A 9840-nucleotide genomic window follows, 5' to 3' on the forward strand; every position below is an offset into this window, starting at 1 on the left:
CTTTTGTCAGTCATGCCCTAGTGAGGACCTTTTGTTCTTGTTTTCTGTTATTTATATGGCGCTGCCAGATTTTTCAATTAATGTGATCATCAAATAGATTTTACTCATTCTTTCTTTCTTTTCTTCCTCTTCTGTCTTTGTAGGCGTTTGTTGGGGATTATCACTAAGAAGGACATTTTGAAGCACATGGCCCAGATGACAAACAGAGACCCCGAGTCCATTCTTTTCAACTGAGAACCTGTTCCACCCCACTCAGCAGGAGAGACATTAAATCCCATTCCATCACATGGACACACTTCCCAGACTGGATCATCCCAATTACTTGGTGGAAAGTGTGTGTGTGTGTGTGTGTGTGTGTGTGTGTGTGTGTGTGTGTGTGTGTGTGTGTGTGTGTGTGTGTGTGTGTGTGTGTGTAGCAGAATGTTTTGTGTGAATGTCCTGCGGCTTTGGCGTAGATGGAGAAGCGGAGTTGGGCGACATGCCTAGACGGGAAGTCCTGTCTTCCAGGGGATCTGACTTTACAGCTTACCCTGAAGCTGTCACACACTCCACTGCTGCCTACTGCACACACACACAAGCGCACCACTGATCCACATCTTCCTTGGAAGACTGTCACAAAGACATTCCTGTGAACACTGACTTTGAACTTTGCCTTTTTTTTAATCCTGCATATGTCATTCCTGGATTCTCTTTGAGGGAAGCCATGGCAGGTGAAGGGCATTTTTGGAACGTCATGCATTTGGCTCTCTCTCTCACTCTCACTCTCTCTGTCTCTCTCTCACTCTAGCTGACATGCCTGAACTTGCCCAGGTCAGACAATCACTGTGGGAAGTAGATGGGAGATGAGACGAGAGTGTATCATGTTAAAAAGTCACACACTCTGTCTTCCTCAAACTCAGCCACCCTGTCAGACACTCATGCAGATAAAAGCCAGAGACAGTGTTGTGTTCGAGCTTGGTAGAATCGAAGTGTTAATTTAAAGTGTCAGTGTCTGAATGTTAGTGATTGAATGTAACTTGAAATTGAGCAGCCATTCTGTTCTGTATGCTGAAGGGAATTATTTAAGCCACTGTGGTCAACTTTATATGTTTACATCATTCAGAAAGATCTTTTGAGGAGATACTCTGCGAGGATCTCTTAGCATCTGCCATTTAGCTCGGATTATTTTACAAAGTTGGTCAGTTTGTGTAAAGTGTGTTAACAGTCGGTATGTCCTGCAATATCCTTTAGATCATGTTGGGATTTCTACCATTTTGTAGCAAAGTATACTAGAGAACATTTCTTGCACTGTGTAAATATGAGCAGCCACAGAATATCCATAGTATGTTTCTTGTGTTTTATGGACATGGGGGTTCACCAGTGGACCTGTGTTGTCTTTCCCAGCCCAGGCCAGTAGAGGTCACTATCTCTCTCACGATCTCACACAGCTGCACTGTGACTATTCTGATCCTTTTTGGCGAGCTTTCCTTCTCTTCTCATGACTGCTCACGTGCCCTAGTGTTAGCGAGTTACATGTCTCCATCTCACTCCAGAGAACTGAAGTTGAAGGGAGTCGAAGTTTGTCCCTTCTGCATTGCTTATCTTCCTGTGCTGCCCTCTGAGCGTGATCGTCTCATCTTGGGTGTATCCTCCATACTCTGTTTATCTTGTTTGCATTCATTATGACCCTGGACAACCTCGGTTGAGCATCATGTCTTTCCATTCCCTCCTTTTGTTTTAGTGGTTGTGACAATCCAATAATGACCTAAGAAGAGGCTCCTCCCAAAGGAAGCGTAGGCGGAGTGCGGCCTCTATTTACTCTACTCCCCGTCCTCGGCACGCTCACGCCACATCCATTGTACTCGCATGTTTATCTACCTTAACATGATGTTAAAAGCATGTTAGTCCTTTCAAATACATCCCGCGGCCACTTCTTCTCTCTCTTTCTTTCCCTAATATTCCCGCGAGCAGGAGCGAGGGCGCGGAGGTCGGAGGAGGCTATTGTTCCCACTCATGCTCGTCTGGGCTAGTGGTCGCCAGGATGTTCACCGACGGCATTTCCATGCTGCCCGGCCCTCTTCCACTCTTAGAGAGCCAATTTCCGTACAACAACAGCCAATTCTGCATTATTGTAATATAATAGAGGCGTGGAACGAAACAATCTCTGCCTCCGCTGATTGAAAGTAAATGTTTGTGTGCGCGCTTGCAAGGTGCGCGGGAATGAGAGATTAATCCTTTCTTTTCTGACCCCCTGAGAAAACAAGGCGAGTGTTGCTGGGAGAGGCTAGAGAGGAGGTTAATTAAACAGCGTGGCCGGGTCACATTCACAAAGGTCCCTTTTTGTGGCATCAGGGTTATGAGAGAGAGAGAGAGATTTGGCTTGTTGGCTTGCTCATTGCTGCTGGGTTACCGAGTGTCCAAGCTCTCTGTTGTAATCCAACCCTTGATTGGCTTTAAGGGCTCGGTCCAGGGCTGAATGAAATGTCATCTAGAGCAGGACATACCACAGACCCCCCCCAATCCCCAACCCTCCGCCTGCCTTCTCTCCTCCTCCCCGTTCTTATCTGTACCAAGCTGCACACCACCCTGTGGAAGAATGTTCGACTTGGTGCTTTATCCAGCTGTGGTTATTAACCACCTGCCAAAAAAGCGCTTTTGTATAACAAATGTGCCATTCAAACTCAGGAAAACAAACAAAGAAGGAAAAAAAAAGGCTTGTTTTCAAGGCGCTTGTTTGAAAAGACGCCTGTTCTTGCTCTGAGAGCAGCAGTGACAGGTGGAGACATGGCAAACAAATTGTCGTTGCAAATACAAGACCAAATGCTTGTGTGTTGCGTCTGAAGCGCTGAAGATGCAGATTCTGGAGCGAGCAGTATACAGAGACTCCACCCTGCAGATGGATACACCTCTCAGAGTTACTGGACCATCAGTAGGTTTGTTTTCTCCATGCACACGGCCGAACTCAGACCTGCTTCCCATCCGAGCACTAATACCGTTTCAGTTTAAAGGTGAACGAGAACACTGAGTCCCCACAGTGTTCACAGTAGTATTATTCTGGGAAATCGGTCCACAAAGAACCTGAAGGTCAATGTAATGCATTCTTTAGGACCTTTACACAAAATGGATTTCTAACTTTATTTATTTTGTAAAATGCTGACTGCACTGTGGAATTTGTAATCAAAAGAGTAAATGTGAAGCGTTTCGATTCTGGGCTATGTATTCTTTTGGGGTGTGTGTGTGTGTGTGTGTGTGTGTGTGTGTGTGTGTGTGTGTGTGTGTGCACATGATCAAGTATGTGAGGAATCAGGAATGCTTGGTGTTTTGTTTCAGTCAATCAAAAACTTGTTTAAGAAATGAAATAGACTGTAATATTGACATTAACTCATGTTTCTGCTCCAAAGAAAATCCCCAAAATTGTCAGCGCACTTCTGGCCAATTGCAAATTGGCCCCATATGCCGCTCTGTAAAATATGCATTCTTTAAAGCAAATTGCAGAGCACATCCTACAAAGGATTACAGCTCTGGCCTCAGTCCAGAAATACCTCCCGTCAACCCCCCGCAACTCCTCCCCAACCGCCCCCCTTCCCACCCCCCACCATGAGATATTGATCTATTATTTTCACTTGTTCATAAAGTAGCGAGTGCTTTTGACATCACATGATGGTGTCCTCTTTGAACGAGTTGAGTTATTATTCCCAGGAGGAAATTCACAAACATGATGAACTACACACACACACACACACACACACACACACAGAGGCTATTTTAACCCATAAATCGAGCTCTTTGTCATCCCACATTCTTTTTCTGTTCAGGTGCAGCTTTTCTCTTCATGTGGCTTTAGCAGCACTGCGAGAAGTACAGGCCTAAAGGCTGTATCCCTCATCCTGCCTGATTCTCACCATTCCACAGTTTCACCTCAATGAGGCTTGGGTCTGTATCTCTTAGAATTCACTCCTGAGAATCATGCCAAGAGGTGTTTTTATGACTAAAATTCCTCACAGCTCAGAGTAGGATCACTAAGTTACTTTATCATTGCTTACATTTTATCAAGGACCAGGTGCGACACTTATTATTAAAGAAATCCTCCTTGTTCACAACAGCATCATGATGTAATGGAGGATCTCTGGTTAGACTTTTGTCTATTTTAGAAATGTCTACCCCTTTTTTTTTTTTTTTTTAACTTGGAAGTACAGACCACACCCTCTACTAAATTAAATGAAGAGGGATTGTGAAACTGTAAAAAGGTGGAAAAAATTATGAGAACTTGAGGGCTGATGATCTGGGTGCTTAAAGAGTCTTGAGTAGGAGTTGTGAAATAGGGAGGACGTGGGGAAGTGGTGGGTGTGGAAACTCACTAGAGAGAGAGAGAGAGAGAGAGAAAGAAAGAAAGAGATGGGAATTTACAGGATGGTAATTAAGAAGTAGATGGAGCTTCAGGTGTGGTCTTTCTCCCAAATTCAAGTCCATTTTTGGCATGATGTACACTATATGGCCACTATAAGTTGGAAGCACAATGTCTTTGTACACTGTACCATTAATATTTCCCTTCACTGAGATTAAGGAGCCTAAATCTGTTCCAGCATGATGGTGCACAAAGCGAGGTTTATGGTTTCCCAAGGAAGTGTGGAACAATGTTACGACCCCGGTCTAGGGTCGAGGTGTAACATAAAAAGTATTAAACATAAATCACAATCAAATTAATGAGCTTGACACATGTGTCATTCAATTTTTTGATTACCTTGCCAATTTAATGATTGAAAGAAAATAATCCCAAATAAACAGAATGACTCAGAAAGCAAAATCTCTTCTGGGCAAGGCAAGGCCAAAATAATAAACAAAACAGGTGCTATCTTGCCCCGTATTAATTTAAATAACCTAACAACAGAAAAGGTCATTCAAAGTAAAATACAGAGTCTAACCTAACTCCCTAGCTGATTCAAAAACAGAGAACAAAGATTGACTCAAAATGAACGGCACCCAATCCCTACAGCTTTCGTGATACCCTGAAAATAAATATTTACAATAGGTACAATAGGTGTATGTACAAATAAAGGTGTACACTCAGCCACAACATATAAGGCATTACATGGGAATGGGACAACACAATATCCTACCTAAACACCACGATATGAAACTTCATTAACTTCAGACAATCATTCGCTTCTTTCACTCGTACACAGTATAACAAACAAGCGAGTTCACTCAAGCACCAAGAAAACATTCGCTACTCAATCGTCCCAAAGCGAGGGTCCAGAAGAGTGGAGGTTATCATCACAGCAAAGGGGACTAAATCTGAGATGGGGTATTTAACAAGCCCATACAGGTGTAATTGATCAGGTGTCCACTACCGTTGGCGATATAGTGTACACTGTGTGTGTGTATATCACAAAGATTACGCCATTTCTAAATGGTATTGCTTAACTAGCATTTAGGCTGTCAAATGTCTCTGTTCATGAATTTCTTTGTCAATTCTTGACAATTTGTTAAAATTTATGTGGACTCTTATGTGGACTCTTATGCGGGGTTGAAAGGAAGTACTGAAAAATACTGAAAAGTCTTATAGCCACTCAAAAACAAAACGATGGGCTGTCAGCTGTCATGTTACAGAGACACTAGAAAGTGTAAAGTCATTTGTCCTGAAGATTCTGCAAGGGTGGAAAACTTCCATTTATCTCTTACTGCTGATTGTTACAAAGTGCTGTCACTGGAGACCAAAAGTGTTCAATAAACGTCCCCTCACAGAAGGCATCATGATGAAACCAACTGCACACTCTGTTTATGTGGCATATCCACCATACAAGTTAATATATAAGCAATAACATATTCGAAGAAGAGCATTGACAAAACCATTTTAATGTCCGAAAATTACTGACGATGGTTACCATATCATTGAAAAGTGATGTACAACCCCAATTCCCCAATTGCCTCTATCCCAACTTTTTTATAACATGTTGCATGCATCAACTAAACCTTTACCTTCAAAAAACTATGATGTTATTTGCCTTACAGGTGTCAGAGCTGCTGTTATAGAAAACTAATCAACACCTTCTGACTAATCAGAATTGAGAACTCTGTGGAATAAATACAGTACATAAATAATGTGCATAAGTCATGCGTTTGATATGTGGAACAAGTATTTGGAACGTCTCCTCCAATGACGCTCAAGCACTTTTACTTCCATTTTTATGTATTATAAATCTTGAGAACTTGCTTTTACTTATAAGTTTCCTACTCAAATGCTTAATGGGTATGGCTTAATGGATTACCACAAACCCTATTCAAATACTGAATATTTTTACTGAGGGATTTTTTTCATCAGTTACATACATTATACACTCATTAAAGTCGCTCACTGGGCGTCTGCATGAGTTCTCGAGAGAACGAGACGTTCTGGAGCTGCTCTTGCACTGCCAGCTGGTCTCATCTGTTTGTTTGTGTTTACTGTCTGTCAGGGGAAGACGATGTCGGGAGCTTGTGTGTTGAAAGTCTGAGTGGTTTTAGACAGGTCTTGTTCCTGCGCATGGTATCTGATGGCATTCCAGCACAAGAAAGCAGAAGGATGCATTTATCTGACAGAATGTCTGGCAGTCTCGGAGAAGGACTCATGATGGGTTAAGATGACACATGCGTGTGCACAGTCGAACAGGCTGGTGAACAGAATGAGCTGGTGAGACGAGTGTGTGGGGTCACTGTGTATGTGAGGTCGAGTTGGACAAAGACAGGGTGTGTATACACATGTTTGCTTGATAGACAAAGAATAAGTAGGTGTGTGGTCACTGCTGAATAGGTTGGATTGGGGGTTTGTGTGAATTGGTTAGATGTGTGTGTGGTCTGTCCTTGTGTAAATGACCAAGTGTGTGTGTGTACGAGATTGCAGGAGGGAGGATGAGGGGGTTGGGTCAGGACCCCCAACAAGTATGAGACTGATGGTGACTCACGTTTGGCTTGTCTCGGTGAGTTATGAGAGATGTGGGGGTGGGAGATGGACGGGGGCGTGATCTGAAACTCAGCATTAAGTCTGGGGGGTGGGGGGGGGGGGTATGTGGGGGAGAGAGAGGAAAAGTTTTAAGCTCTAAGAGAACATGATGTATGGCAACCAGATGAGTAAAACAAAATTAATGAACCCGTCTAGACTTTTAAAACACACTCATGAGTAAACTGTCTGCTGGAAAACAAGCAGTTTTATTGTTAGAAATGACACATGTCCCTCAAAATCACAGATCACAAAAGATCAAAGGATTGTTTTTTTTTTTTTTTTTTTTTTTTTTTTTACATTCGTATAGAGAGAAAACAACAGTGGTAAACAGTGCATGTTATCTTTCATCAATGGAAAAATGAGACCCACATATTGGTGATTTTAAAGATTATGAACAATTCGAAAGGAGAAAAAAAAACATACACAGCCCTGGGCAGAAGAAAAACAAAAGCCCCTTTGTTCGGTATTGCTCACGGGGTTCGGACTACATTCATTTTTTTCCGCAAGGAATTTCACCGAAACACAGTCTGGTGTCAAATAAAACTCATACAGTTCATGAATATTTCAGATCCGGGCATTTTAGAAATTACATCCACTATTTTGTGGATGCACTATTTTGTCTATTTTTAAACACATTCACTTTAAGTCACGTTTCTTCCACCAATTTCACATTTGGTTCCTCGCTGTATGTCGAGAAGGTGATCCCGTCTGGAATCTGTTTAAAGCCGCGGGGATTCTGCAGAATGTAACAGTTTCGGCCTTTCCATGGAGACCCGCTACCTGCCACACACTAACGCTCGATATCAGGGTTAGAGGGTAGTGTTTGCTTGTTTGTAGTGGAGTTTGTGTGTTTAGCCGGTATTCCACAGTGAAATTCTAAATTGTTCAAACTCGCACAGATACATGTGCTTTAGATTGGTGTGGGGTTACTCTTAGGTAAACATGTGGCCCTGTTGGGCTACTGTGCAACCAGACCTGACTGTTTCTAGTGAGGACCCTGACACACCAAGCTGACTGTCGGTAATTTGAGGACATTATATGTGAGTGGCTAACTATCAGAGTTTTTATGTGGTTTGTTCTGTACTGTTGGTTCTCATCAACACCAGTTGAATTGGTGGCACAGAAAAAGGAGAAGAGAAGAGACGAGCTACATCACAAGACAAGAAACTACAATCACAAGACAGCACGTATAAAAAAAAAAACCAAACAAACAAAAAAAAAACAAGAAGTGTCCAGCTAGGCTAGTTTGTACCTACACACCAAGCAAGAAAGTCCTAGCAGCTAGAGAGAAAAAAAAAAATCTTTTACCACAAAAATCTTTGCAGAAACTATATGGCCAAAAGTATGTCGAGGCTTGACCATCACAAACTGATGTGCTTGCTGAACGTGCCTTTTCAGACCCCCCCCGCTATTACAATGGTCTCCACTCTTTTGGGAAGGCTTTCCTTGTTTCCTTGCTCATTCAGCCACAAGAGCATTAGAGAAGCCAGGAACTGATGTTCAGTGAGGAGACCTGGGGTGCATTTGGCGTTCCAATTCATCCCAAAGGTGTTCAGTGGGGTTGAGGTTAGGGCTCAGTCTAGGCCACAAATTCTTTCACATCAACTTTGGCAAACCATGTCTACATGGAGCTCATTTTGTCTACAGAGGCATTGTCATGCTAGAACAGCTTTGAGCCTCTTGGTTCCAGTGAAGGGAAATCATAATGCTACAGCATACAGAACACATTCCATACAACTGTGTGCTTCCAACTTTGGCGAAGGAACACATGTGGGGGTGATGGTCAGAAATCCACATACTTTTGGCCATATAGCATATGTCGATTAAAGAAATGGCTTCATGCTAACAGCGTAAATAATAAACAGCACCATGCACTACACACACCAGAGAACATAGCTCCACCCACTTGTTTTCTATAGGCCACAAAACCACAGTGAATTCACAGGTCAAAATCCTTCATCCAGATAAAGACAACGCAAAACAAAAGTAATGCAAAAAATCTGCTACCCGGAGAAAATGTGTTTCTTTCATGCCCAGTGTCCTTTCCCCTTCAGTGAATAGACTTTTTCTGCTGCACATATTTTATTTGTTTGCTCTGACTACTGCTTTAGCTGACGATGTTTTGATGGATCTCCTGTATTGTCATAGCAAGGAATCAACTCGTAAATATTATGGCAAAATTACAGATGTTGGCATCTCTGCATACTACTGTACTAAATCGTATGCTACTTTAATAATCCAGGGTACCTACTCAGTAGATGATGTGTGATAGTTACATACTATTTATTGCGGTAGTGTGAGATGTGAGACCTAACTGTAAAGTCTTTGATTATGAAGACAGAGTACTGCCACCTGCTGGTATGGAGAGTTATTTTCTTTGACACAAGAAAGGAACAGACATGCATGCCTACATGCTTTCAGCTGTAGTTTTGTGTTGTGTTTTTGTGTGCAGGATATAGGGCATCAGGAAATGATCACTAGTTACCCTTGTTAGTGCTAGTTCTTCGACTCTGACTTGGTGTGCCACGGCCCCAAGATTCACACAAAGCTGTAAACCTTATGTGTAGCCTTGCTAAAGTTTTAGGAAACAAGTTATAGTTTAAACAAATAAATCCTAGCATACATGTTTGTGCCTTGTGCCTGTAATATGAATCCTAACACACTGTTTGAATCTGTATAGTCTTTTTTGTTGTTGCTCAGCCTCTGCCAAATCACTTGTAACACCTTCTCATAACCTCTGTTATACTGATTGTGCAGACCAAGTCCAATAGCCTTGCACGCTAACACATTCGGATCAATGCAGCACTGAAAGGCACTTCGGCATTTGAGTCTACAATGACTGATCTTGCGCATTCATGCTTACTCGAATCGATTATGCCTGT

The 9840-nt window shown here is 42.3% G+C and overlaps 1 protein-coding gene across 1 annotated transcript in view; it reads left to right on the forward strand.

The window, feature by feature from the left end:
- Positions 1–3184, forward strand: part of clcn5b (chloride channel, voltage-sensitive 5b) — a 28642-nt gene extending 25458 nt beyond the window's left edge. The window contains exon 13 of the mRNA XM_017472268.3: positions 144–3184. Coding sequence (XP_017327757.1) covers positions 144–234 — 91 coding nt within the window. The 3' untranslated portion in view covers positions 235–3184. The remainder of the gene's footprint in view (positions 1–143) is intronic.
- Positions 3185–9840: the final 6656 nt, after the last annotated feature.

Source organism: Ictalurus punctatus, chromosome 7 (assembly GCF_001660625.3).
Source record: "Ictalurus punctatus breed USDA103 chromosome 7, Coco_2.0, whole genome shotgun sequence".
Classification (NCBI taxonomy): domain Eukaryota; kingdom Metazoa; phylum Chordata; class Actinopteri; order Siluriformes; family Ictaluridae; genus Ictalurus; species Ictalurus punctatus.